This window comes from Scatophagus argus, chromosome 14 (genome assembly GCF_020382885.2).
Source record: "Scatophagus argus isolate fScaArg1 chromosome 14, fScaArg1.pri, whole genome shotgun sequence".
NCBI classification, from domain to species: domain Eukaryota; kingdom Metazoa; phylum Chordata; class Actinopteri; family Scatophagidae; genus Scatophagus; species Scatophagus argus.
The window spans coordinates 17162080-17189434 of record NC_058506.1 but is presented as its reverse complement, the minus strand read 5'-3'; the positions used below and the strand labels follow the sequence as shown (position 1 = coordinate 17189434).

General features: G+C 40.0%; 1 protein-coding gene across 3 annotated transcripts in view; it reads left to right on the top strand.

Moving 5' to 3' along the window:
• Positions 1 to 27355, top strand: part of fstl4 (follistatin-like 4) — a 247803-nt gene that overhangs the window by 179973 nt on the left and 40475 nt on the right. For all 3 annotated transcript variants that reach the window (XM_046410298.1, XM_046410300.1, XM_046410297.1), the window contains exons 5-6: positions 9370 to 9560; positions 13439 to 13559. In XM_046410298.1, coding sequence (XP_046266254.1) covers positions 9370 to 9560; positions 13439 to 13559 — 312 coding nt within the window. The remainder of the gene's footprint in view (positions 1 to 9369; positions 9561 to 13438; positions 13560 to 27355) is intronic.

Here is a 27355-nt window from a genome sequence, read left to right as displayed (position 1 = left end):
GTCGCATGATTGTAGAGACTCAAACATTGCCGACCAATTCATCTCGCCTCCTGGGAAAACATCAGAGACTAAATCAATTTCTCTTTTACGCAGTGGGTTTATGCATGGAATGATTGCTAATGCAGTGAAAATTTGGTTAAAATTGAATAAAAGTCACACACTTCCTGTGTGAAATCGAAATGTTTGATAGTATTATTCTGGTTGCTATTTGACACAACACCACACTGCACCAAAGTCTGTGTTTTTAAATCGCCTTCAGTGTTTTGTTCTTTCTCCAGTGTGTTTTTGTTTTCATTATTTTATTAACATTATTCATATTAATAGTTTTGTTATTGTTACCAACTATTACTGTAGCACCCATTTGTTTTCCTGTAAACACCCCAGACCTTTTTTCGTCCTCCCTCTTCCTTCATTGTTTCATATCCTCCTCCTCCTCCTCCTCCAGTTGTTGTTGTTGTTATGGTAGTTATTATTGTTCTTGTCATCATTATATACTTGATGAAAGCCTGAGCCCACTGGCTCGGTGTGCCAACCTCCAGCTTCTGGCAATTATAGAAATGTTGGGGTCAACCCACAACGGGAATGGAAAGAATCAAAGAGAAAAGGGCCAGAAATTAAAAGAGAAAAGAAAACAAATACTAAACAGACTCCCTACCATAGCATCTATGTTCTGTCTTCTTCACTTATGCTTAACTAATTTTAACAAATACGGTAAATTAATAACACGGTTATGATAAAACATTTAATGGGATGTGTTCATCAAAATGTGAACTACAAGTTTAGGCTGTCCAGTTATTCAGAGCTCATGTTTAGATAAATTGCAATAATTCCTGGGGGGAAGAAAAGTCATGAGTGATTATTTTAAGCACAAAAAGTTTGGAAGTTGTTTTATTTATTTTTTTCCTAAAGATACCTTCAAAAAAATGAAGTTTGGTAACCTAGAGGTATCAGATGATGTGTAGTTAGGTGCTGAAGCTGCTACATTCAGGTGAAAATAAAAAAAAGACTCCCATGCAGAAAACTTCAGCCTTTGCCACTGAGGCAGAGCCGTGACCTATGGAGAGAAAATAATTTAGATGAAGAGTCTTCTGAAGGCATACGTTCACAGACTGAACTTAGATGAAAGAAAAAAACTAAGATAAAAGAGATGATTCTCTTTGACGGAGAAGAAAGAATAAAAGCTGCGTTCTCGGTCTTCCTCTTGTTACCTTTTGGTTGTTTTTTAAGTGTCAGTATTGAGCTGCACATGTGGAAAAATATTACTCACATCTGCCAACTGCTCAGATAAAATATGAACACACCATACATTGTCATTGTTTCACCCATGGCGATTGTCATTTGAAGTGTTTCTGCTTTGTACTCACAGCAACTTCTTGATCTTCAGATATCTTGTGATTTCTGCGAACGTGCAAAGTTTCCTGCAGGTTCATTTGCCTACAGTGCTTACTGTACTTTACGCTTCATAATCCATGGTTATCATTTAACCACAAAATCATTCTGTGAATTAAAAAAAAGCAAACAAACAAACCAATGTCCAGTGAAAATGCATGTATACATGGCTGAATTACCAACTGGGGTTAAGCAGGCAACTGCCCTGGTGTGCCGGATCAGGACAAGTCCTACCTTATCAAGTGCGAAAGATTGTTTGCGACCTCAAACAATCTTAATAACAAGTCCCGGGTTAAATGTGCTCGAGGACCCCGGGCCTCCTGCTGGGTGCAGGTGCAGCAGAGCACACTTCCGACCACACCGATTATCGATGCTGGGTGTGGTCAGAGGTGAAACTGACTCGACTCTTTCATGCATGGATTGTGATATTTATACTCCCCTCTCTCCCAAAAACAAAGCCTAAACACAAACCAAACCCTTTCACTTTAAGTTACTTAAAGCCTTTCCTTCTGTTTGTGTCTCTAAAAAAAAAAAAAACTTTCTTCGCAAGGTCACTGCAGGATTTGGGTGGACTAATGCTGGATGTTCTGTGTCGTCAGTGGGGGTTCAGTTAGGCCACATACAGCTCCAGGCAGCGTCTCCTCTAGTCCCCACTTCCAGACAGTCTAAAAGCTGTATGCTCATGGGATCATCAGGCAGCAGCTTGCAGGCCTCAGCAAGGGCTGTGAAAGGTCTTGAGATTACTGTAACTTACACTGCAGTTGTAGTGGAAGGGGGGGGGGGGTGGATGCTAAAAATGTAATCAACGCCGGAGCTTGTTCCCAGTCTCAATCTATTAGTGGGAGCCGGGGCTTAGTAATTATTTTCCTTCACTAAATGCGCTTCAGCAGAGTTGAGTGTGCCAGTGCAGCTATATTTAAATTCTGTCTGTGGCACTGAGGATGTGATTATTCTTTGTATTATTTGCTTTATGGATTCCACAGGCCATCTTGTAGTTCATAACTAAAGCCACTTCAGTGTCCACTGGTCAGAATTGTTGCTATTACAGCCCAGACTAGGCAATGAGCAATTTGATTGCACTGCAATTTGTGGAAAACCACATACTGTTTAATGAGTATGAAAAATGTAGAGCAGAAAATAACACATTGCGTTGACTTAGTCTGTGCTATGGCACATTTTTGCAGGAAATTGCTCGCAAAGTGTCATGGGAGAATCAAGTTAATGAAGGCTGTTGGATGGCAGCGTGTCCTTCATTCTCCAGTACTGCCTCCAATCCTGGTGGAAATGAGAAGAAATCTCTTTTGTTGTTGTTTTTGTTATTATTGTTTTGTTCTTGCAGAGGGTCATGTGATGAGGGATACTGCATGCTGTCCAGATGTAAAGCTCCTTGAGGCAAGCTTGTGATATTGTGCTGTACAAAATGACTCAAGTCGCATTTGCGCAAAGCACGTTGCTTAGTGTTGACTCCTTTATATTGTTGTTGTTTTTAAACTAAATCGTCAGTTTGATTGATACCAGTCACCCGAGATGCGCGTGCATGAACATTATCACAACTTGTGCATGTACAGTATATAACTTGGTTCACAGATAAATATTACATTTACATTTTATAAAATATTACATGCTATGTCCTAAATTTACACTTGACTTCAAACTTTACCGTCAGTCAACTCAGAAAATACACAAGCACAAAACTTTTGGAACAGTCAACAAGGTGGAAGTTCTCCAAGCCAGAGGCAACAAGAGGCTAAATAATCATGGAAGATAAAGTCTGATGCTGATGTTTCAGTTCTAATGATTCAGTTGTTGCCTGCCTGCTGCTTTAAAATCAACTCTCTCAGCTCTTTGTGTCTGTGCCTCTGTTGCCTCTCTCTTAGATATCCAATATAACCCAGAGTTTTTACAGTGTAGCCATAAATACTTCTACTGAACATAACAGCTCAAATTCACCTAACACATAACCAGTGCCATTACAGACTCCATGCAGAGCACTTTATGCTAATTCAGTGATTAATTAGAACTGATTAAGAACATAAAGCAGTTTTACAACCTTATTTGCAGACATATAAAAAAACAAAACAATAAAGCCAAAACAGATGTACCTGCTGAGTAAATCAGCTCCAGTGTGATGAAGAGCCACGTGCGTCTCGGTCATTTATGCTCAAAGGAAATAAGAAAAATGTCAACGGCTACGTGGACTGTGGGATTACTTGTGAAATATGTGCTTTTCAGGCTTTTCCAGCTTTATTTTTTTCACACTAACACTAATTATCAAAACAACACTAGCAACATTGGCAACAATAACAACAATACTTGTATTTTAAATTATTTACCAGTATTTAGTAGTAAGTAAGTATTAACTTGGGTCAAAGGAGAACCCCATATGAAGAGGGCAACACAGTGGTCGCTGGAGCCCATGTTGCTACTATCTTCTGCTTGTCCCTGTAATCTATACTGTACCTCAGACTGATGGGAGTCTCTGTGAGAGTAAGTAAGCGTGAAAGAGAGTCGGATCCAGAAAGAGCGAGACGGGGGACGAGGTATAGGGCTGATGTGTATAGCGCTGATGTGCAGTTTGAGAAGCCAGTTCTGAACGAGAGGCTTGCAGACAGGCATGCAGCCAGGGAGTGAATGCTGCTGCACTATATTTCTCCTTCACTGCTTTGCCAGTAACTTTGGTGTTGCAATAGGTTTCTCATTTAGTCGGTGCCAAGCTGCACAGACTCTGATAAGACTTCCCGAGCACACACTGATCCACTCAGCTGAATGTATGGTGAGGCAAACTGGCAGACAGCTCGCCTGCGCTCAGGAAAACTAGAGGCGTCATTTTAAATCATTGGGAGTCGCGTGCTAGCTGAGAAACGTGTGAGTCACTTTAAAATATGAATCATCGCTTTTGATATGGGATTGTGGCCCACAATATTAATAATAAGTTGCCAAGAACAGTCTCATATGTATATTTATGAATGTATATTCATCACTCTGACAATGATGTCTCATTTATGTGAGTAATGACAGCCCACAACTGACCAGCTGACTCCTCCAGTCACATTCAGCCAGTGACTTGACAGGTCATATTCTGTTGATCATTCATACTGCTGCTGCTGCCGCCGCTGTTGTCCCAGGTTGCTGCACATTCCCTCCACCCCCCTCGACCTCATCCTGCTGTTTTTTTTGTAGATGGATGCTGCGCAAGCTGTTTCTGAATAATGGCTGCTTTTGTGCTTCATATTCACGGTAAAATGTCTGTGGGATTTTTTCTTTTATTTCCTTTCCCCACAGCACATCTGAGATGCTTCTTGCATCCACGTGAGCATCCTCAAGCAGAATCCTCTCTGTCAAGTAAAAAAGTAATAAATGGTCCCGCATCATTTGACATACCTCTCACTGAATTTCAGGATGCAAACAAGGACTCAAAGTTAAAGTTTTGAAGAGTTCATTTATTTCAAATTCTATTTCGATGGTGTCTATGTCAGGATTTTTCCTTTTATATTCATTGAACATATTCATTTCAGTAATTAGCTCTGGGGGGGGAGGGGTTTGTCTTTTCAGATGTACAATTTGTACATCATTTTCTACTGCTGCTTCACAATAAACACATTTATTGGCTTTTATTGCAAGGCAGCAACAGGAAATCCATCTACAAGACAATAAAATGCCACACAGGTTTCCAGGATCCAAAGGAAATACTTAGATTGTGGTTTAGCGCAACCAGTAGTCTAAAATTCAAAGATATTAAATTTAGAGACATATAAAAGTAAAGCAGCAAATCTTCAATCTCGAATCAGCAGTCAACAAAATGATTGTAAATTTACTGTCAACCAACAATTTACATAAATATTAGAATGCAATATGACTTTCATTTTGCCATGTTATGCTCTACAGAAGTATTTTCAAGTGTCTTCCCCATTCGAAATACAAATTAAATTCCTGTGAAACATATTGAAAATCTGGTATGATGAATATTAAAAAGGAGGAAGTTAAAGGTTTAAATGTTTTTTTCAGTCACAGCAGTCAAAGAAGAAATGCTGGATAGACTGCGAAGCTCACAGTAAGCCGATTTAAACAGCTGCCAACAGCGATTACGCAACACTGGGCTCTCCTGCGACTTGTGTCACCCCCTCTGAGATTGGCTCAGCTCTCTCAGACCTTGTTGCCCTCGGGAGCAAAGAGTGTCTATCATATTCATAATTATCTGGAGGGGAGGTCCATCACCATCGGATATTAGTGGCACACGGACGGTATGGCAGTAAATAATCCCATCATTTCAGCCAGGGGAGGTCATGCAGACATAAATTTAACCCAAAGCACTTTTACATCATGGAGGGCATTGTAGGGAGCTTTCATCATCTGAAGGATTGATGCTTGGGATTTCCTTTCCCTCCTTCTGTCTTTTAGCCACAGTCAAGAAGTCATCCAATAAGTACAGGAGAAAGTTGTTGCTGTTTTGATTCGTGCATGTCTGAATTACAGTGGATGCATTACTGCTTTGCGCCTTCTGAATCTCTCCACCGGATTTCCGAAGAAATTATTCTGGAGAGCAGAACCTGACAGGAGAGCAGTAACAAATCAGTTTTGATGCCGTATTAGCACAGAGGTCATGCTCTGCTATTCAGTAATGCACTTTTGTCAGGTCATACCACATGATTTATACTGTTTAAAACATTTCACACCAGTTTGTTTTTTTGTTTTTAGTAAATTTTATGCTTTGACGCAGCATAAACTATCCTGACTCTAAAGGCTCTAAATCATTTTAGTTTTTTTTTAACAGGTTTGAACCACAAAAAAAAAAAAAAATACACAGTTTTTAAGACAAGCAGAACATTTATTTATTTATTTAGAATAGTATTTGTTGGCAATCTATCAAAATGTCTCTGGTAATGGAAATGAGAAACGTTTCCCAAAAAAAAAAAAAAAAAAATTAAAAAAAAGGCTTAACTGTCCGTTATGTGTCTTAGTCTGGAAAGCACTCAAAGCTTCTTGCTTGCAAAGTGCTCCATAAATAAACTATTATATTATTAAACTACAGAGTGTCACTTTGCATATTACATTTCAAAATGAGACTGGTACACAGATTTCTGAGCAGCTCCCTCACAAAATCAATTTAGCATTAATGCTGAAAAGAGTTTTAACATTTGGAAAGATTCTGACTTTATGTCATAGACCTTATGCAGTAAAAAAGAAAAGTCACATCAACATACTTGGGTACACACTCACACCACTGAGATGTTTCACTTTAAATGTCCACGATTTTTTTTGTTCACTCATACAATCCAATCCCTTCAGCAAAACAGGGACTTCCGTCTCTGCTTCTTCTTTTTCTTCCTCTGTTTGTTTTCCCCTCCCTGACATTTATAAAGTGTGAGCTCAGAGGATGCTCTGAGCTGTGGAGGGGAGCTCTGTCTCCGGGACATTGGGTGTCCATGGTGCGAGCAGCTTCGGATCACTCACTTAAGCAGCTAACATTTCAAACGGGCAATAAAGGGAGTCCTAGTCCCTCAAGAACAATAAAACAGTGTTAGAGTCAGGGGTGGATGCACTGTAATACAGACAGATATTTCTCTGCCACTACTGCAGCTGCTGCGCTCAGCAGAACAAGAGAGAGGGAATCAAAGGGCATTCACTCCAGCGAAGAAAGGGGCCGTGATTCACTGTATCATCCAGGTGTAACATTCACTTACTCACCATGGCCAGAGGATTGAAGGAGTGTCTGGAGAGAAAAGGAGGTCATATGGGCATTAAAGTAATTTATGACCTTAATCAGCCTCCGTCAGTGCAGCAACATTGGCAGAAGATGCCTCCTCTTACACAAGTCTTTGAAGTGCCTTTAAAACTATCCATTTTCCTCACAGGGACAACAGCAGAATTTATTTTCACAATGTGTTTCTCTCTGTATGGATACTTGTGAGGGCAGAGTAAGTCTGAGCAAAGACAGGATTGTTCCCTCCATATATGACAAGATGTAAATCAGCGTGGGGGGTGTTAATTTGTTTCTGTCCTTCCTGAGAAGGGACAGGGATGACAGCTAGGTGATGATCCCTCATGTCTGATCCATCTCACGCCTCACTCCCTTCGTATGGAATAACATTGAATAGGGACTTAGCCAAGACCTTGACTTAACTGCCTGCTTGTAGAACAGAGTGCATATTGTCTTTGTTGTGCCAGTGTGTAAGTCTTTGTGTTGTAGAAGTAGAAGGGTCGCCCGTGTTGAGGCGTGCGCGTGTCATTGTGTGTTCCTTTAGCTTCGACTTTGCATGTGCATTCATGCGTGAATGTGAGTAGCTGTCAAACGTCATGCAATCCTCCCAGAAATGAACAGGAGATTACCAAAATTAATCAAAGCCGGAATGGAGTGGGGATCAATGGGATCAGGACTGAGTTTTGCAGACAGTAGACAAGTTAGTTTGGTTGTTATTTAAGAAAATAAGATGTAAGTAGAACAATGCCAGCCTCAATCCTTTAAGATATTTCAAACATCATTGCAAAGGAGCTTGATGGCGGATATTTCACCAAATCCTCGTACCTAAAGGACAAAGTAGGTGATATGTCACTGCTTTGGGTTGGGTTTGGAAATGATTACATCTCTGGTAAGCCATCAAAGCTGTTCCTTTGGCTAGTAGAGACTCAATACCTTTCTACACCTTTTATTTGATCTGAAGAATTTAACAAACCATCTGTCCTTTTCTTTCTCTTGAGATGACCGTCACGTTTTTCTTTTTCATTTTCATTTTTCATTACTAAAGCCCTCCTCGCTGGCCCAGTGTCAGGTCAAGCACTTGAGCAGAGAACTTGCAGTCTTAGAAGTTGTTGAGGACTTAATCATGGGTCACCCTGAGCTTTTCTTTGATAGAAGATGGCATTTTGCACACCAGGAAACCCTTTGTTAGTTTGCATGCATACATATGCATAACCATGAAAATATGTCCCTTTTTTAACTTGCACTTTAACATAGAGTACCCCAGCAGGAGACATGGCTTTATGCTGTAGCCTTGCTGAACCCTTACCGACTTTGCAGCAGTGGCAGTTGTGCTAACAACCACAGATATGCTTTGGCAGCAGCTGGGACTAAACTTCTTGGAGACCCCATCATGTCCCTTTATTTTGCATTCATTAGCTTTGACAGTTGTTGAGTTGTAGGAGGAGATTAGGCAATGAGATCCATTCCCATGTACTCTCAGAGGGGGGGCTCCTGCTCTGCAGTGATCGGGCGGGGACGTCACCTAATGATTTATTCATATGTGAGAGATTTTTCCATATTTTGTTCTCTCATCACCCTGTTTCTGACATGCATGTAGGCTTCGCTCCCTTTCCGCCCTCCTGTCAGCATCTCACGCTGTCATCAGGCTCAGGTGATACTGAAGCACAGAGGGAACACAAGACAAGAGAAACTGAAGACTGTGCCTTCTCCCTCTTCTGCTTATTTGCCTGCTCTCCATTTGTATTAAGTCCCTCACAGCATGGGACAGACGTGTTTTGCATAATTACTGATTTCAAGTGTGAAGAAAAATGCTGAGTGCTGCCCATGATTAATTTGTGGTCTCTCATTTCCTCTGCACATCCTCATCAGTCGGGGTATTGCAGAGAATCAGGAAATAGAGACCCAGTCTGGGTTAAAGCATGAGCTTTAATCCCATAGCAAAGGGAGGACAAGAAGCTTGAGAGGGTCTAAATGAGGATGTTTACCTTTTGTTTTCATGTGGATTCAAGGATTATTTGTAATTAATTGGACCCCCTGCACCAAAAAATATGTCAGACAAATTATGCAAACAAAAAACTAACATTTTTTAAATGAGTAAACACTCAAGGACACACTCAAATACACACATTATGTATCCCTGTTGTCCTTTTTTTCTCTCTTCCCTCTGTAAAACACAAAAACACATTAAATCCAATTTACAAATGCATTCCAAAGGCTTTGTCTTGTGTAATTAAGGTTAATCAAATGTCTTTTCTTCCATTTCTGTGTACTTGCTTTTGTAGGCAATGCCTGCACCATGTCAGAATACAACAGGCTGAAGAACATGCTGCTTGACATGCAGCCTAAAGTGCTGAAGACTGGAGAACAGAGCCAGCAGAGAGACATGGTTGAGAAGAGAGCACTGGTGGACACCATGTTCAAATACCTGGATGTAGTCCAGGATGGCCGGCTTGTCAGCGATGAGCTGGAAAAGGTGGGTATCAAATTGAGATAATAAGATAGCTATATAGATATAGAGATTAATGAACTGATTGTTTTTTTAAAAAAAGGTATTCGAACAAGGGAGGGATATGCCTGGAGTTTACCTCCCAGTGTTGTTGAACAGTTTTGTCACCTTAGTTTGTGAGAGTCGGGAGAGACCCTGTGTGGAATTGCCAAAAACCTCATCCAAGACATTTGCAGTTTAGGGGTACGTGTATAGGAACTCTCTTTAATTCTTTTGAAGGGAAGACTATGGTAACATATCACTATCATATCAAATTTTTTAGACAAATCTTTTTTTTGCTGTAATGGGATTCTTTACACTTTAAATGACTTAAAATGTGATCTTGATATCTTGTTTAAAAATGGAAAGAAATGTTTACTGAGGTTATCTTCCCACTGAGGTCTGACGGGAAACGGTTGGGGAGTGCAGAAAGGACTGGCATTGGCATTTGCAGGGTGAAGAAATGAAATTATTGTGGGCATCATCTGGTATCAGGAAATGGGCATCAGGGATGAGTGTTAATTAGACTCCTCCCAAACGATGTTGTGATCTCACTGCCAGAATGTAGTTAGAGTCGCAGAGTAAAATAAATGGTCAAAGGCTTTACAGTCTCAATGGCGAGCATTTTAAATGCGCTGTAGCTCTTTCTTATGATGTGAAAATTGAAAGAGAGAGGCTGCATGATGGCAAAGCAAAACAAGTGTAAATGTAGACTGAAAAATTAATCTTTTGAAGTTTCACCTGGGTTGTAAATGACAAAACACTTTGTTGCCTTTTAAAATAAAATGGAAAAAATTAGGAAATGAGAATAATGTAGAAATGAATAATAAAAAGAAGAAGTAAACAATAAAATCTGGGATTTCTGGGAGTGCTGCACTAAAAGATACAACAAAACATTTTGATCAATCTGCTGGCAATTGCTAATGTTGACATGTTGCCAGGAAATCCTTAAACAAGACATTATTTTCCTGTAGAAATCCATAAATTCAGTTTCACAGAGATGATGCTTTTAAGGATCAAAGGAATTCAAAGATGATTTCCAGTTATCCATCCAGACTTCCTCCAATTTTGGGTTTATCTATTGTCACGGATGGTCTTAGAGAGCAAAGTTCTGTAGTTTGGGTTCAAAATATTTCATTCAATTGCCCAAGGATAGTTCATATTTTTTTAAGTGAACACACAACAGTGGCTAAAGCCTGCTGTAGGCAGCAACAAATGAAAAAAAGTTTGTCCTGTCCCTTAATCTGCCATGTCACATGTGCAGCTCCATGTAGAATCAATTGGAGGAGATGAACAAGCACTGGGGCTCTACTTTTTGGCTTAAAAATCACAGCTAAGAGAATTAAACATGGGACATCTTTGCCTAAAATTCAATTCAATTCAATTTATTTGTATAGCACCAAATCACAACAAAAGTTGTCTCCTGACACTTTCCAATTGACTAAAAGCCCCCTTTGTGTTTAAAAAAAAAAACTGGCAGGAAAAAATATCTGTTTTTTTTCTTTATTAAAAAGGCTTAATAAATGAATAAAAACAGCGTCGGACTGTAGCATCACACTCCATTGCAGCCCATAATATTATTGTCTTGTCTGTTTTATCTGTGCTCACATTTAGGGAGTAAACCATAATATTGATCCTGCTGTCTGTAGAAGCTTTAGGTTTGTTCACTGTCAACAGTGCTGCTTTAATATGTGCATTAATCCGGCCTAACTAACAACTAACAGAGCAGGTGTCTTATTTTTATTTTTTAACTAAACAGGCAAGGTTTTCAGGTCAATACAAAGATCCACAAATTGAAGTGAAAGCTCCCTCACTCTCTTGTTAAATTTGTTGCATTTGTTTAAATTACATCTTCATCATTAAAATGTTGAAGTAATAGAGTTTAGTGACATCATGTAATTCCCTAAATGGCTCCACCAAGCTTCAACCCGAGTAGAGGTCTAATTATTCAAAGTAAGCCAGGCTAAATGCAGCTGAAATGTGAAAAGTTTAGCTTGCTGAGGTAATAGTGTTATCTCATGCTTTGAGATTCTTTCAGTTTTTATCTGCCATTCTCTTACATCTTAGGAACTCCTACTTTACATTTAGACCCAAAGATGAACTGATTAGATTTTGGAGGTGAAAGGTCACAGTGACCTCACAAAACATGTTTTTAGCCCCAACTCACAAGAAATGCTTGCACTGATTATGACAAAATTTCACACAAACGTCTAACAGGATAAAGTGAAGACATTTTAGATCCAAAAAGTCGAGGGTTGACATCACTGTGACATCAGTGAAAAGCAAAAACACTTTACTGGATGTGTATCCAACACAACATCTCAGGACCAGTCCAGGGTGTACCCCGCCTCTCGCTCGTAGTCAGCTGGGATAGGCTCCAGCCCCCCCGCGACCCTGACGGATAAGCGGTATAGAAAATGGATGGATGGATGGAACATCTCAGGAACAGGACAGGAGATTGTGACAACATTTTAGCTTTGGTCAGATGCTGAATTAGTGACACTAAACTGTGCTGATGGTATTTGTCTTCTGTGCTGTTGGGTTGAAGATGTGCGTGAAGCATCCTCGTTTTAGAGGATGTAGCTTTGCAGCAGTCCAACCACAAGCTCATTAGTTTTGATGATGCTGAGCTTCAGGTGATTGTCATTGCACCATGTAATGAGGCTTTTGTGTAGAAGCAACAGCTTCAACAGAATATTGTGCAATTGGAGTTCCTCCTAAAACTGCGAAACATCACCTGTTCAGAGTTGGTTCCCCCGAGAACGATGCACTACTAAAGTGGAAGAGATGACGAATGTAAATGACTAGGAGACAGAGTATGGGCATTCACAGGGGAACTTTTGTGGACAAACTTCAAACTTTATTTTGTCAGTATATTTTTTTCACATACACTGAAATTATTTTTCTGCATTGAACCCATCACTGATTGAAACACACACACATGCAACATGCAACCTGCAGTGAAACACACAGGAGCAGTGGGCTGCCATGTCAGGTGCATGGGGAAACGCAGGTGCGGTGTGCACAAATGTAAGCAGTAAGAGTGTACATATTCCTGAAAAGGGTAAGCAATCAGAAAGAGCACTCAGATGACAGATTACACATTTAATCCACCCCCTTTTTATACAGAATGAACTGCTCTCAGAATGAGTCACTTTCTTTGATTCTAGTATTTATGTACATGAGGCATTTTCCCTCTGATGGAAGTTTCATTCTAATTATTGGTTGAATGAAAAGCTCATAAACACTACTTATAAGGGCACCCATATTCGTGTTGGCAATTTATTTCAAATCACTGTTGCTTCTGCTGAAAACCCAAATGATCACTTCTCGCAGCACTTGGAACAGCAAAATTTAAAAGCTTTCGTGAGCAGGCTGTATTGTAGGTTTAATCACTATTATGATGAACCTCCTTTATAACATAGAGCCTTGACAGTTCAATTTAGATAATATGCAATAGCTCAAATATGCATGCAGAATGTACAATTTTCATTACATGGGAAATTCTATGATTCTTCACATCAGTACTTTAAGAGGTGGGCTGAGTGCAGCTGTTCATATTTATAAAAAATGCCTAGACTACCCTAGAAGACTGAAATGTTAAATGTGTGTGGATATCTCCCCTTTAAAAATGTCAGATTTACATTTATACAGGATGTGCATAATGTGCTTCAATCTTACAGCATATAGCTTAGAATAAAAAGATGAAGGCAAAATAAGTGAGGGCTATGATAAGGTGTTTTGTGTTAAGTCATTTTATGGCTGGTCCTTTATCATCTGCCTTTCTCCAGTTCTCCATGCAGATTTTTTTTCTCTGCCATGTGACTGAACACACCATGTGTGTTTTGTCTGTGTGTGTGTGTTAGATCTCTATAAAGGAGCACCTGGAGGACAGCCTGCTGGAGTGCACCATGCAGGACCTGCTGCGTTACGATGACTACAACAACGACGGACACCTCAGCCTGCACGAGTTCTACACGGCTTTCCGTAAGTCTTTAGTCTGTCTGCGCTTCCTTCCTTTTTTTGTCAGTTTTCCTTGTACCCTTATTTTCATCCTCTTCCCTGATCAGACAGAGCAAAGTGCACTGTCCTTTTTTGAAACCTACAATCAAAACAAACAAACAAAAATAGAGCAGTGTGATTCATTTTTTAAAATTGTTCCTAAGTAACCACCAAACCACCTGTCCTTGGCCTACAGTGATTTTGCTTTTGGCAACTGAAGTAGTTAACTTTCTAGTTAGTTTATTGTTATTGAGCTACCTTGTGAATAAAAGTGGACAGGCGGAGGCTGTTACCAAACTATTTGTCCTTTATGAAAAGGACAAACAGTGCTGGTGGAGACTTTCAGTGCACATAAGCAGCGCACAAAATATCTGAATGCCTATAGGAAGTAACTGCAAAAAGCGGCTCTCACTTCAAAAACTGCTGAAACTGATCAGACTTTTATCCTGCAAAACTGTCTATGCTACTTAAATCATATTCAGAGTCTGTCTTTGTTTGAAATGTAAAACAGTGTACTTGGCGCATAAATTTCTTTATAATGATACCTACTGAAACCCTATCTGCCTACATTTTGTGCTAGAACTACATCCCCAGGTGCACCATTTAGTTAATTAGTTTGCTTTTGTTGACAAACTGTTCAATACCACTGCCACACACGCTTTTAAAAATGAAAAACACACCACCACTGTTTAGAACCTGGTGACCTCCTATGAAGTCAGTCTCTCTCTCTCCACACACACACACACACACACACACACACACCACAGGATAAAAGTGCTTCAGCCACAGATAAATTGATAATTGCACACTAGTCCATGCACCCAGACAGAGCCATGATTATAGCATCTGGAACCACCATAATAGCCTTTGGGGTATAGGCTGAGTGCCGGCCGAGAGGCGGGTTCCACCTTATTAAGACCAATAATCACAATTACACCGCTAATGTTACTGTGGCATCAGCACCAACGTTGCTGGACGCCATGGCAACTTGCTGCAACTCCTGTTTTCAAACTCACATTTTTTAATTTTCTTTTTTCTCTTTCATATCTCACTTCAAACTGCAGTGAAATAACTTAATCTGAGTCCAGAGTGGTGATAAAAATCCAATAAAGTTGATTAATCCAATAGGTGGCTGTGGCAGGTGGGCATTTCTGAAGGCTCTACCTTCAGCCTGTGCAGGTCCATTAAGCCTCACCACTAATTTAGCCTCCTAATGACTGGTTATAGTGGGAACCGTCCTGCTATTACTCTGTTAGACTCTGCTCACCGTCCAGATGGCCAGTGAGCAGACAGTGCATGGTATCTGTCTACCTGCAGATCTGCCTGCAGGGGTCTATGCCATGTTTGTCAACGCACTTTATGTTTGACAAGCAGTTGAAGGGATGGGTTGGGAACAATAAGACAAGCTATTGATCAGATGACGCTCAAGGTTAACTGTTGGGCTGCAGAAAGGCAACACCAAGGGGGAGTAATTATTTTTGAGTGGCGCATCTGGTGTGCTGGATAATGTTGATGGTGTTGAATTGTGTAAGTTTTCATGCAAGTGTGTGTGTGTGTGTGTGTGTGTGTGTGTTTGTCTGAGATGCACTCAGTGCTCTGCCTATTGAGTGCGGGAAAATAGCAGCCAGGAATCACAGGTGTGTTTAACAGGGTGGAAATTTACAATATGGTCATAAGCTTGGAAAATACAATACGAATAACAGAGCTAAATGATGTGAGAAGGTATTCTGGTTGTCTGATCTCAGCTGAGCATTTCAAATACAAGCTTTAGTTATGATTTGGAGACCCAGTAACTCAAAGCACAAAAACTTACTCTGCAATCCCATTTGTTTTAGATTTTTTGCTTTTTCTCTGTTGATGCTTTCTTTTTTCAGCTTTGATGCAAGAATCATCAGTGATAACTCCAGCTGCATTGTTGCTCCCACAGTCACTGGACTTGTGCTCACTAATTGTTTTGTTTGATGCCCCTTCATTGTCTTGGCTTTATTTAATGTATAACACAGGCACAGATAATATACAAAACTCTGTTGCCACCCTAATCTATTTTATAAATAGACACACCCCCTTATTTCTAGCTTTTACAATCCCAGCAGGTTATTTTTATGTATTTGATCCACTTTTCTGTACTGCCTGTTTAGCACCTCTGTTAAGTAGAATCGACTTAAACATGAATTTCTTTCTCCAAGATTACGGATTTACAATTACAATCAAATAATAATGACAACTAAATGATACTCAAGTAGTCTCAAACATTACTGGCAGACAGCAATCACATTTACAATTGTGAATTAGACATTTAGACTAATCCAATCAGTGCAACCGTGGAATAATGCTTAGGGTTATGACAAGTCAAAACCCATTTGTGGACTCTTTTTGAATCTTCCAATTGGCATTGTGTCCATCACCATTTTGGTTAGAGGTGACCTGATTAAGACATGAGGATGGATCATCCTCATTTAATCTGTCTATCATAAGGTTGACATTCTTTAAACCCTGCTTTGTCGTCTATTTTACTTTAAATGGAAAAATAATTTACCAAATGAACATCATATTATTTTGAAGAAAATATGTCTATTAACCTAAATATAAGACAGTGACAAATTGTTTAAAAGCGTTGAATCCTCTACGATTGGCAGCATTAATGGTTTTCTTTTACAGAAAATCTAATCAGAACATGCTGTCCAGCTGCTGAGGAACTACCTGCATTCGAAACTGTCACAGTTTCATAGTTGTTAGACCTGGCAGATCAGGCCTGAAGGTTATTTGAGTTCACTGAAGAAAAAAAAAAACATTTGTGTCAGTTAAACTTAGTTATCAGTTTGTTGGTAATTGGGATGATAAATGTTGTGATCAGTTATTTGTCAGTATCTAAATTCAGTTGCCCATATTGCAAATCACAACCAGTAATTCTGAAGTTTAAATCAATAAAGCCTGAAAAACACTGATGACTTAAATGCCACAGATTAATAAACTTTCCCTTTGCATCCGAGCTTATTGCAGGATAGAGATAAGAGCAAAATGGTTTTAAACCTGCTCTGTAGTTTCCTAACGGTGCGCGGTTTCACAGCATTACGTCTCCTAACATGTTTTACAGTGTCAACGTTGCGTAGTGGGTGGATGGCTTGTACATGTGCCCTTTGTATCGGAATCACAAGCGCTGTAATTAAACAATAATAAATGTGCAGGAATCTGCCCCGCGGACGTTGAGATGATTCACATTAACTGGTTGGTGAAAGACAGCACTGCATTAGCGCTGAAACTGATGGGCGAGGAAGCTTATTAAGAGATATCTGCAGCCTGCAGATGTAACATACACCTTCACACAAGGTCAGCGCTCCTTTGTGGATACATGTGCAGTATGTAAGCTGCCCTGTGGTCATACATGCGCTCTATGCGCATTGTGTGTGCAGTAACCTTTTGTAAATGTGCACTCTGAGATATGTGCCTCTGGACTTCATAATATTGCTTTTCACACATTTTCTGGAGCTCAGCATTACCTGTAGACTACATGTATTCACTGAATTAGCCTTCAGGAGACCATGTGTCCTTACGGCTTTACAGTAGAGTATGCAACTTTATTTATATTTCTTGTCAGTTTACAAATTAAAGCTGCTGTTCAATCAAAACGGTAAAGTCTTACTTAAGTTATTTTTGTTTTATCTGTTGTAAAGGTAAACTTCGCATGGGCTTGGAGAATGCCATCACAAGTCGAAGCAACTCAGCGATCTGTTTGTGTTTTTCTCACATGTTCCCAAGATAATTTCCTATCTAGAGGCTGTCCAAGTAAGTGGAGGAGATATTTGTCTGCTAGTTGTGGATCACAGTTGTGGCTGCACTAGCGCTTGACGGTGTAAGTACAGTTAGCATTATCGACTGTAGCTGAAGCTATAGACCTGGGTGAAAAAAAATGCTGTCGTGATGCCAACATTTTGGGACTGTTGGAGATATGTTGGACCCTGCAGAGAGCAGTTTGAAAGCAGAGGAATGTTTCTCTTCTTTTTCTTTTCAGAATCTTGTTCTTACATTAGAAGGTTTTGTCCACACTTGAATAAAAAGTTTGAGGTTCTAACCATTTTGTTCTTGATAAAAGTTAATGGTCTTGGAGAAGCTAACAGCTGCATATTCAGTGAAAGATTTATTTATCTGATTCCCAATTTTCTCTCCAATTTAAACTGCTCTTCTCTTAGCTTCAATATTTTAATAGCTTCATTTAACGTCAGGGTTGCTGATTTCCTCATCAGATTAATTCATAAAGGGACTTTGTTTATTGAAGTTACTTGAGTATGAAACTGCAGTTGTAGACCTTGTAAACCATTAATTTGTTAAGGTTCTGTGTAGTGAGCAAGTGGCCCAGCTTTGAATTTGTTTGCAAAAACCACACAGTTGGTGAGCATCTAATTAGGACCAGGCTAGTTTTCTCATGCTCTCATTGTTCCTCCATCTTTTTCTCACATGCAGTTTTTCCCCTCCAAGCTTTGTTGTTTTTATATTTATTCAACATGCTTCTTCTTCTTCCACTCTGAGCCTGTTTGTTTTCCATGACTCTCGTTAATAGTGGAATTAAATGGAGATGCTGGGTTGCGCTGGCAGGGCCACTCAGCAGGTCGGACTAATAAATCAAGAGAAGTGAAGTAGCAGAGATGGAGAGGGGAGAAGAACAGTAGGAGAGTGAGAGTACCATGTGGAGAAGAAGGGATTGTGAGAAGGGAGGGGGGGAAGGATGATCAGAGTCACTGGTGGAAGATAAGAGCAGAGCCTCTCTGGATGGGAGTGGCAGGAGAGAAAGTGAAAACAGAAGAAAGAAAATGAGATTATTGTAACTTGTGGGAGACAGAGTGTACGGGGTCTGATAAAAAAGTCAACGGTTTCAGAGGTTGAAGCGATAAATGTGTTCAGGCGTGTGTGTGTGTGTGTACTCTTTAACAAACTGCATGTGATATTTGAGAATTTAAAAGCGTATTGGAGCTGTTTGTCAGTTTATCATAGAATAATCACCTGAAAATCAGACATGTAACTGGAAACATGTTCTCTTTGTAACGGCAACATCAAATGAAACTACATAGAGACACAAAGCAATGTGGTCTTCTCAGATACTCTGCATCCAAGCCTCTAAGGTTTTAATTAAAACAAACACATCTGGACATGGCTGAATCCATCCATCCATCCAGCAAAACATTTTATTTATCTGAGGCCACTTTTTCTAATTAAATACTTAATTTCCAATGAATCCTCTATTCAGCTGTTAGCAGATCCAAAAGCATGGGCATAAAATTGCTAAAACAAAAAGCAGGTAAATCTTTGCTTTCATGGAACTGTGGCCACGCTAGAGATTCGAGATTAGCAAAGGCCAGTAGATAATATTGTCATTGATAAAAATACATTAAACCCAGTGAGTTTTCTTCAACCTCTGCCTCTGGAACATAGAAGTACCTGAACGTTGCACACACGCAGAGACAGCCATGTCAAAACAATCCACATCTTTCCGTGCATAAACAACATGCACGCAAACAAAAATAGATGGACATATAGAAAGGTGCCTCCCTGTTATCAGCAGGGCTTTTATAATTGCTGTGGCAGAGGGCACAACTCATTATAAAACTTCTTCCAGTATTTTTTTTTTTTGCTTTTCTCATAGACTCAATGAAGCAGCTAATCGCTTCCAGCTGCGACTCCTAAAAATGATATAGTACATTTAAGTATAGCACAGACGTTGTAGGGAGGTGGGCATATAATAGCAGGGTTCACATCCCACCAGTACACAGGTTTAGGCAATAATATCACTTTGGTTGCTAAGCAGATATACTGTGTGTATCACTATAGAAAAGGCTTGTCAGTGAACATTTTACTGATTACCTCATTATCAACATTTCTGACTTGCCAGTCAGTCTTTCCATATTATGTCGATACAAGATGAAATACAGGTAGACATTTAGGGAAAAATGTGTTTGCTCTTTAAAATGTGTAAATTACGTTTAGCGGACACATGGTTGTCATATCAGCACCACCCTTGTGCAAAAACTGAAATCTCTTATAAAGTATTTCTTCTGAACTATAAGAGTGCAGATTGTGTCTGTGTTCAGAAATCTACTTGTTGCAGCTGGTTAAATATTTTTCCTGCTGAGGTCCATGTCCATTTCACACCTGGTGTGTATCCACTGAAGCTCCTAAGAGAGCCCTGATGCCTCCGCCTCAAGATAGTATCTTTTTGTTGTTGCCTGGTAGCTCTCGTCAAGGTTTGATCTTTCATGTTTCTCAAGTTGCCCTTAATCTGCACAAATGATCTTGCTGAGATCAGATATCACTTTTACAACAGGAGCCTGTTGTTCTCTGACAGCCAAGTGGGTGAGAGACCCCCAGCTAAGCTCTTAACAACAAAGTGACTTTGAACTGGAGGTCTTAGAGGTTCGCTGAACACCCACACAATAGCATTTCCTCTGTCTACTCCTCTCCTTTTTGTTGTCTCCTGTCCATGTTATTTCCACCACATCTTATTCTCTCCACCCACCCCCATCCAATTTTAATTTTTTCTCTCATCTTTTCACCTTTATCTCACTTTCCTGATCTTTTCTTTTCCTTACTAACTTCCCTTTCCGGTCCTTTCCCTTTTCCTTTCCTATTCTTCCCCACTCTCTCCTAGCTACTGTCTGATGCCTCATTACCACTCAATGGACCCTTGCATCTAATTGCCGGTGTGTTTGTGTGTGTGTTTGTGTGTGTGTGTGTATAAGGGGCTTTCTTGCGCCTTGCAAGTGTCGTCTCTTTTCCTGTGTAATTACCCAGTGTCAGGTAGCTGCAGTAACAGGTGAGGGGCTGTTGATGCTTTAGTCACACTTCTTCTATGCTGCTCTGAGTTTTTATTTTCCTTTTTATTTTTTTTTTTTTTATCAAGTAATAAGTATGTTGCTGTTTGTTGCTGTATAATTAAGTGGTCCATGTTTCATGTGATATGTGTTATGGATATGAGTTGTGATGAAATAGCATATGAAACACTGTCTTGCATCTTTAATTAGATCGGTTTCCTATGGAAATGAGTTGTTTTGATTGGCACATGAAGCAGGGATGAATTGTTCCCAGTGAAAGAATGAAAACGAAACCCTCTTGTAGTTCTCTCTAGTGCTCAGCGTTACTGCAGCTCACAGTGACCACACAGATTTTCTTTGTCATCCAGGTATATCAACTATTGCTACTCAAATATTTCGTTTTCAATTCAGAAGCAGTTTTTTTTCTTTTGGCTTTTCTTTGGTATCAACTACTCTCCTGTCCTGTAGGTAACAAAAGGTGCCTCAGTTCACTATTATCACTTTACTGCTTTCTTCAGCTGTAGAGTACTGTAATTTCCAGACTATAAGCCGCTACTTTTCACATACGCTTTTGACCCTGCGACTTAAACAATGATGTGGCTAATTTATGGATTTTGACTCGACGAAAGTGACATTGAGAGCGACAACGAAAGAGCGACTGACAACGCGGACACCTGCGGCTTATAGACAATTACAATTTTTTTTTCTTTTTAAATTTAGTGAGTGCGGCTTATATTCAGGTGCGCTCAATAGTCTGGAAATCACGGTAGTTCTAGAAAACAAGGCACAATATTACACATAATACATAAATGGTTACGACTCAGCCTTTCAGCAGGCACAGGGAACATGTTTTAAATAATCTCTACAAGTAAATAAATTTTTGAGTAACATGAAATTTCCAGTCTTAACATAAAGTTGTATACTATACTCATGGCCCACCCTCCTCTACCTCTGACTCGCTCGTACACATTGCCTTTGTTGGTTGGGTTGGTCAGGTTTCGGCATTTGTTAAAGGTGATCAAAGACAGAGTAGGATAAGATAGATGCCTTCTCCATCCTGGAAAAAAGTGCCATACTTTTGTGTTATAGTAACACAGGTTATTAAGGTCATACTCCTAATAACCATGCATATGCATAAAATTCAGATCTTATCTACCTTGGCTAGCAGGCCGAACCAGAGTCAGTGTATGGGAAGCGATGTAATTTGCTGATGTTGTCTATTGAAAGCAACACATATAACAGCTTCCATCAACTAGATGTAGTTTGAATTACCTAATTATTTCTTGGTTCTCCATAATCATTATTTAGCTCACAACATACAGAGACACACACACCGTGTACTCACACTACACCTTGCAGAAAGTAGTCATCCAGCAGTCGGATTTGAATACAATAGTGAGAGATGCCCTGCGAGTCGTCATGGAAACTGGCGCTGTCTGTTTAATGTCCGAATCATTTATTTAGCACAACACTTAGCTGAGGCAGTTAATTCCCTGGAGGAGAAGAGAGGAATAAGATAGAGGAACAATCGGCTACATTAACCCTGTACACGACCTTCAGTTAAGGGACGAGACTTACGTGGTGTGAGACATAGACTGATATGGGTCACATATCTAAATGTAAACACCGCAGCCAGGTGGAAATCTTCTGTATTCTGGAAAGCAAAAATGAAATGAGAAATATGAAATATGACTGTTGTGGTCCCTAATTCATAGCAGAAACAATAATTTATATTGTCCAGCTTAATGAAAAACAGTCTGTCCCGAAAGGATAACAGGAGACAGTGGGTCATCAATATATATTATTATAACTACAGCAACAGATATATGAGTTGTCCATGCTTTGTAAACATCTGCCAGCGTAGACACATAAGGCTCCATGTTATGCCTGGTGCAAAGCAGGTGTCATGCCTAGTTTCTGAGCGACTCAGTTGTCACTTTCACGCTCAGCCCCAAAATTGTGTGAGTATCGTCTGTGTGCCCGGTGTTGGGAGTGTTGGTCTTAAAATGAGGTATGGACAGGCACATCATTGGTTCATTGCTATCTCGAGGCAGCAGAAAGCAACTGCACCATTGACCAACAAAAACCTGGTCTGAAGTCAGTGGAGCGCTGTTTTTCCTACACGGTTTCGTTGTATTAACTCGTGTGTGAGTGTGTGTGTGTGTGTACGTATGACCTTTCTAAAACATGCAGCGTTGATTAACATTAGATCCTGACCGGTCATGTTGGTGTGTCAGAAGATTAAAATAATCGATGAAGTTAATGTGCAGCGTCTCTCTTAATGGGAGACACTCTTGTTGTTTTGCTGCTGGGGGATCGCTGCAGGTAATGTAATTAATAAGTATTCAATGCTTTTTTTCCACCGACATGCATCCCATATGGTGTTAATTCCAATTTGTATGTCTCAGCCCGCCTGATCCACAGACCTGTGCATCATTATTACACACACAACAAAATAAATATGAGTGCAGCAGAGGCAGGCAGAGCAGGCTTTTAAAGGGAACTGGAGATAAGACTCTGACTGTACTTGCAGTACATTTAGGTATTAACTGAAATCTTGTTGCGCTGACAAACAAACTGGATCCTTGTCCTTATGTGTTAGTGAAGCATGCTGAACTTATCTGTACTTGTCATAGTTCACCTTGTCTGGTGTTCCAACTCACCCACTCACCAAACAGAAAATGAATATCGCACAGTCCTGACAAACTTCCTCGAGGTCTCTGGGACGTTTGCAGTGTAACTACAGCAACCAGCTGGAAGCTTTTTGTTCAATTTCTCATTTCCTGTCACCTCGCTATACTGCCAAAATGCCACAAAAAACACTTTAAACAAAAAGATTAAAACCACTGTCATGTTTGTGTGTTTGATGTTAAGTATGTGCAGAGACCCTGCCCTTTGCCTGTGTTTTCTTATTGTTTCCACTTTACGTTTCTGGACTCTCATTCATATGTCTTTGAGCCTACGTTTGAGTTTTGTAGAAGAAAAAAATAATTTTCCCTGACTAAAACTTAAACGGTAAGTTTCAGTCAGGACCTCAAGCCCAACATAACCAAATGCGAGATGTTTGAGGAAGCAGATAAAACTATCTGCTCCACTGACAAAATTCTCTCTGTTGCTCTTACTGCACTATTGCATTTGCTCTCTCCACCTAGACTTAAAAACAACAGCTGGATGTACTGAATTCCGAAATCAGACTCTGAGGGATGTTGAAACTAATTTTAGGAACATAGTAAATTAATAAATGGAGTAGATGAGGTAAGTCGAAGGAAAGTCAGTTCTCTCAAAATCCAAATTACAACAGTGAGTAAAGGAAAAAAGTCTTTCACATCACAGAGGGATGATGTATTAAACTGAAAGAGTTTCCGACCTTTTTTTTTCCTTTTAAAAAGTGTATTAGATTGATATTAAGTTCAGTTGAGGTTACGACTGTACTGCTCTTGCAATAAAGTAACGTTAAAATGTGTCACAAACAGATTGCAGCTAAAGATTGGATATTAATGAATCCCATAGTTCACATTTTAACCATATGGAATATTTGAGTATTTCATCAATGTATTGATACTCTTCCCACCGGTGTTTATTAATTGGAAAGATTTAAATTTAAATCACCTAAATTGACTGACCAGGATGCATTTTTTGAGAAAGAACAAGAAAGGAATTCGACAAATGCCTGCCTTGGCTCTGTTAAACACGGTGCAATGAAGTACAAATTACCCTCGTCTTTCTGTGTACTCTCAGACTCACAGCAGTCAGCGGTGAGGCTTCTAAATGCACGTCTAGCTGTAATGGGAGGAAAAACACACTTGTAAAAACCTCACGGTACATCTGGAACATCATATAAGGATCATTAAGACATGACTTCTCACTGATGACACACTCACTGTTCTACCAGACATCTAATATCTCTCATAATTACACATGCTGAATAATCCCATCCCACCCCCCCAAACCTTCTCCAGTACCCTCGTCTATCTATCCTTCTTTCATTTCCACCACTTTAATTTCATCTTTAAGTCTCTAATTAGGCATAGAGATATAAACCCAGGCTTCGCTGGGACTTGAGGGGCTTGACTTCGACCTATTAGCCTTTCAGACATTTCTTTTCTGCCCACCCCCCACCCCCTTTTGCGGCTTTCTTATTTCTATTTTTTACCCCTTTTCTCTTTACTTTGCAACCAGCGGGTCCCGAGGGCAGCGAGTGTGTTCCAGTGCACCATATTTCACAGGCAGCAGCCCCCAGGCTGTTAGTGCCACAGCATGCGGTCTGCTTTTATCTCTCTCCTCCCTCCCTCTCTGGCGAGGAAATAATTCATTATCATGCCTCCATTGATTTGCTCTTTCTCTTGCCTCTTTGGTGGAACAATCCTTCCTTTCTCCCTCTCTTTTTCTTATTTTAACACCCTTCTGCAATTTCAAACAAGTGTGTCTCCGTGTGGATGTGTGTTTGTGCGCGCTCACGTGGAGTGGTACTGCTCCTCTTCTCTCTCCTCTCATCTCTTCAGCAAAGTCCCCTCCAGCGTCCACCTTCATCAGCTTTGAAAATGTTCTCTCAGAACAAAGGAGATAAACACAGCGACGAAAAGGGAGAGAAAGACTAAAAAGCTTTTTTTTTTTTTTTCTGAGAGAGAAAGAAGAATATAAAAGCAGATTCACGGAACACAAAATAACCCAACAAGGTTAGAGTACAACTGCATAACCTGCCACGGTTGGGTAACCTCAGATTTGGGTACTGTGCTGTTACAACATTTCTGTGGGAGAAATATTTCCCATACGTGCATCCAGAGAGAGAGAGAGAGAGTAATTTTCTATGGGCAAACATCTGTTTTGTGTAACTCATCAGCAAGTTGGTCCAGATGGCTTGGTCACAGAGATAAGGTCGTGTTTTAGCAAGAATTGTTTCCTCCTGTGTTTATATGTCGGAACTGAACAGAGGCCAGCGCTGACGTCGCTAAGCTGAACTCAACAAACACTCAGATCTTATAAAGGGATGAAAGGCAGTGGAACGGCATAAAGGAGGGAAACAGTCAAATCTCACACATCCAAAATCCAAACAAACACCTTGGGGGCTGTTAATTTTAGTTCTTCCATATTCAAAAGGATGAAACTGTGTTTATGGACTACAAATGCAGAGCAGCTGCATAAGATGCAAATGTTAACTTGGTGATGTTGCCTGTTTACCAGAGAGGAAGTAGAGAATAGGATTTGGGAGGAGGCCAAAAGTATCATGAAAGGAGAAGGACGAAGAGTGATGGAGAGGATTTAGAAAAGCAGGTGATGCTTTTCTAAATCATGAGATGACTTTTGTTGTGATTTGGGGCTATACAAACACACTGAATTAAATTGAATTGACTGTACCGAATCTGGGCAAAAATGGGGAACAGTAGATCTTAACATCGTAGGTAAGGTGTATTGAATGGAAAACATCAGAAGTGGTGATCATTAATGAGATTAATGAAAACAAAGCATAGCTATAGATAAGACAAAGAATGACTCACAAGCACAAGTTAATACACAGAGGCTGCATCCGTGCATCAGCCTGAAATGCCAACTCCGGGAACAACTCTACAAATTACCGGCCCTGTAAAACAGCTTACCCATTAATAGATGTTCACATCAGGTTTTTATGGGCGAAGAGATAAAGATTTTGTGTGTCCTGCAAAAATTCTGTTAAACAAGAACATAAAAATAGTAGTGAAAACATCAGCAGCTGATCATAACTTCATCTCCGTGTTTGTGCTGCTTTATTTGAGGCAAACAAAACAAAACTGCAGCAAGCAAATTTGTACAAATCTTATCTCAGTTATATTGATTATAGATATCAGATAGATATAGTCATTGAGACAGATCATCTGACAAGATGTGTAACACGATGTGACGTATATGCAATTGAGCTGAAAGCAATTTAACAATTTCAGAGAGACATTTTGATTAGCTGTCATGCAGTAAGCCTGAGTGTCAGGAATCTGTTGGGCTTATACTCCTCCTTACAAACACTCGATATCATTTAGTGGCCCTAAAAAAAATTTCCAGAACCAAATTTGTTATTCTGTATACCTTGAAAGTACTGCTTTGCTAGCTTCAGAATGATGAAATGCTGAAACAGACCAACATTTTGAAGCTTAAGTGTATGACAAAGAGAGAGAGAGAGAAGGAGCAGGTATAATTTTGCATACTCCAAGCAGATTGTTAGTACTCAATATTCCCTGTGGCAACAAGCTCCTATTCAGGAAAGTCTTCTAAAACAACATGAGGTGAGGAGGCTTGATGGTTAAAGCTAGAAGCGGGTGGTGGTGGTGGTGTCTGTATCTGCTGAGACCCTGTCCTCTGCCTGTATTTCTTTATTTTGCTGTGTCAGGATGTTTCTGGCCATCAGCCTTTGTGCAGCGCTGTGTAGCCCCCAGCCAGTAACGCTATAAAAACGTAGCAACCAGGTTACAGCTGTCTCCGTTTCTCAACGGTCTGTCTTGGTCTGCCATCAAGGGCTGCAGGTCTGTCTATGTGAGCTGCACAGAGACAAGTAGGAGAAGAGAGGCAGGATGTAGCCTGCACTTCAGCTTTATTCACACAAAATCCAGAGGGCTGTGCAGAGGTTTGTGTACAAGACTAACAGAACAAATGTTAACGCTCCGCTTAGTATGAAGGATTGTAGGATAAGAACGTTACATTGAAAAGGGTGAAGACAGGAAGAGAAAATAACATCATCAGACTAATTCAATTCAATTTTCAATTCAGTTTATTCATATAGTGCCAATTCACAATAACAGTTATCTCATGACACTTTCCAATTGGAGCAGGTCGAGACCAAACTCTTTAATTAAATTGTAATATAGAGAACCCAACATTCCATCCAGACCAGATATTTATATTTTGAGAGCAGCCCAGGACTGATTAATCATCACAAGGTTTTTATTGTTATGGTTTTTAACCAGGGTCACGATGGTCTATGACAGAAACTGAGCTGCTTCTTGAGTAAATTTTATG